Source organism: Loa loa (assembly GCF_000183805.2).
Source record: "Loa loa unplaced genomic scaffold supercont3.3357, whole genome shotgun sequence".
Taxonomy (NCBI): domain Eukaryota; kingdom Metazoa; phylum Nematoda; class Chromadorea; order Rhabditida; family Onchocercidae; genus Loa; species Loa loa.
The window spans coordinates 1-1,029 of NW_018111535.1; the positions used below are offsets into that span (position 1 = coordinate 1).

Below are 1,029 nucleotides of genomic sequence, written 5' to 3' on the forward strand. Positions count from 1 at the left end.
TTTTTTTTTTTTTTTTTGTAAAAATTTTTTTTTACCAATGATAGCATTTGAAATGTGGTCGCCAATTTGGTGCACCAAGAATGGAATGTAAAAAGCATGCAAGATTAATGAACGTATAACACATCAGGAAGAAAAAATCAACAATTGGCGCAATACGATCCAATGCTGCTACTAATATAATCATTTCTGCTATTAATACTGTTAAAATTAAGCTGTAAAAAAAGAAAAAAGATAACTTTTTTGTAAAAAAAAAAAAAAAAAAAATAACTAATATATTTATTTAATTAAATACTTAAAATTTTCCATCTAATAATTATGATAATGCATGTATAACATCAACTACAAACTGATAATGTATAATAATTGATATGATAATTTTTTACCATTTTTTTAACAACAAAAAAAAAAAGAAAAAGGAAAATATTTTAATATACCATCGAAATGGTTCATTCCATTGTGTTAATACTTGAAATGAACGTAAAAATGGTAAAACATCATCTTTTGCTATTGATTGTAATAAACGTGGTGCACCTATAAATAAATATGAAATATTTTGCAAAAAAAAAACTTTTTCTTTTAAACAAATTCAATTAATATTATCAAAATTAGCAAATAATTTTATCATTTGACAAAGAAAAAAAAATAGCATAAATATAAAAAATGAAATTTAATTACTGCAAAGACATTGTAATGCAGCTCCAAAACATGATGTAAATGCCCCAATCATAATTATCCATGATGTTGGCCATGCTAATTCAGCTACTACCATACCTGAACCATTCATACTTTGCCCATATTTATCACGTAATACTGGGCCTAAAATTGCATTTATAAATTTTATTGTAATCAAATGTAATTATAAATAAATATAGTAATAAAATATAATATACAATAAACTAAAAAAAAACGATAAAACGATAATTTAAAATTTTAAAAAATTTCGAATCACATATAATAAAATAATAAATGTAATATATTATACAAATATAAGATAGAATTAAATAAATTAAAAATAAAATTTAAAAAAAA

At 21.3% G+C, this 1,029-nt stretch overlaps 1 protein-coding gene across 1 annotated transcript; it reads right to left on the reverse strand.

Moving 5' to 3' along the window:
• Positions 1-31: 31 nt before the first annotated feature.
• Positions 32-784, reverse strand: LOAG_15958 (hypothetical protein; the record flags this gene model as incomplete). Its single annotated transcript, XM_003151445.1, has 3 exons — positions 32-212; positions 435-531; positions 676-784. The coding sequence occupies 3 exons, from the start codon at positions 782-784 to the stop codon at positions 32-34; spliced, it is 387 nt and encodes a 128-aa protein (XP_003151493.1).
• Between the last annotated feature and the right edge of the window lie 245 nt (positions 785-1,029).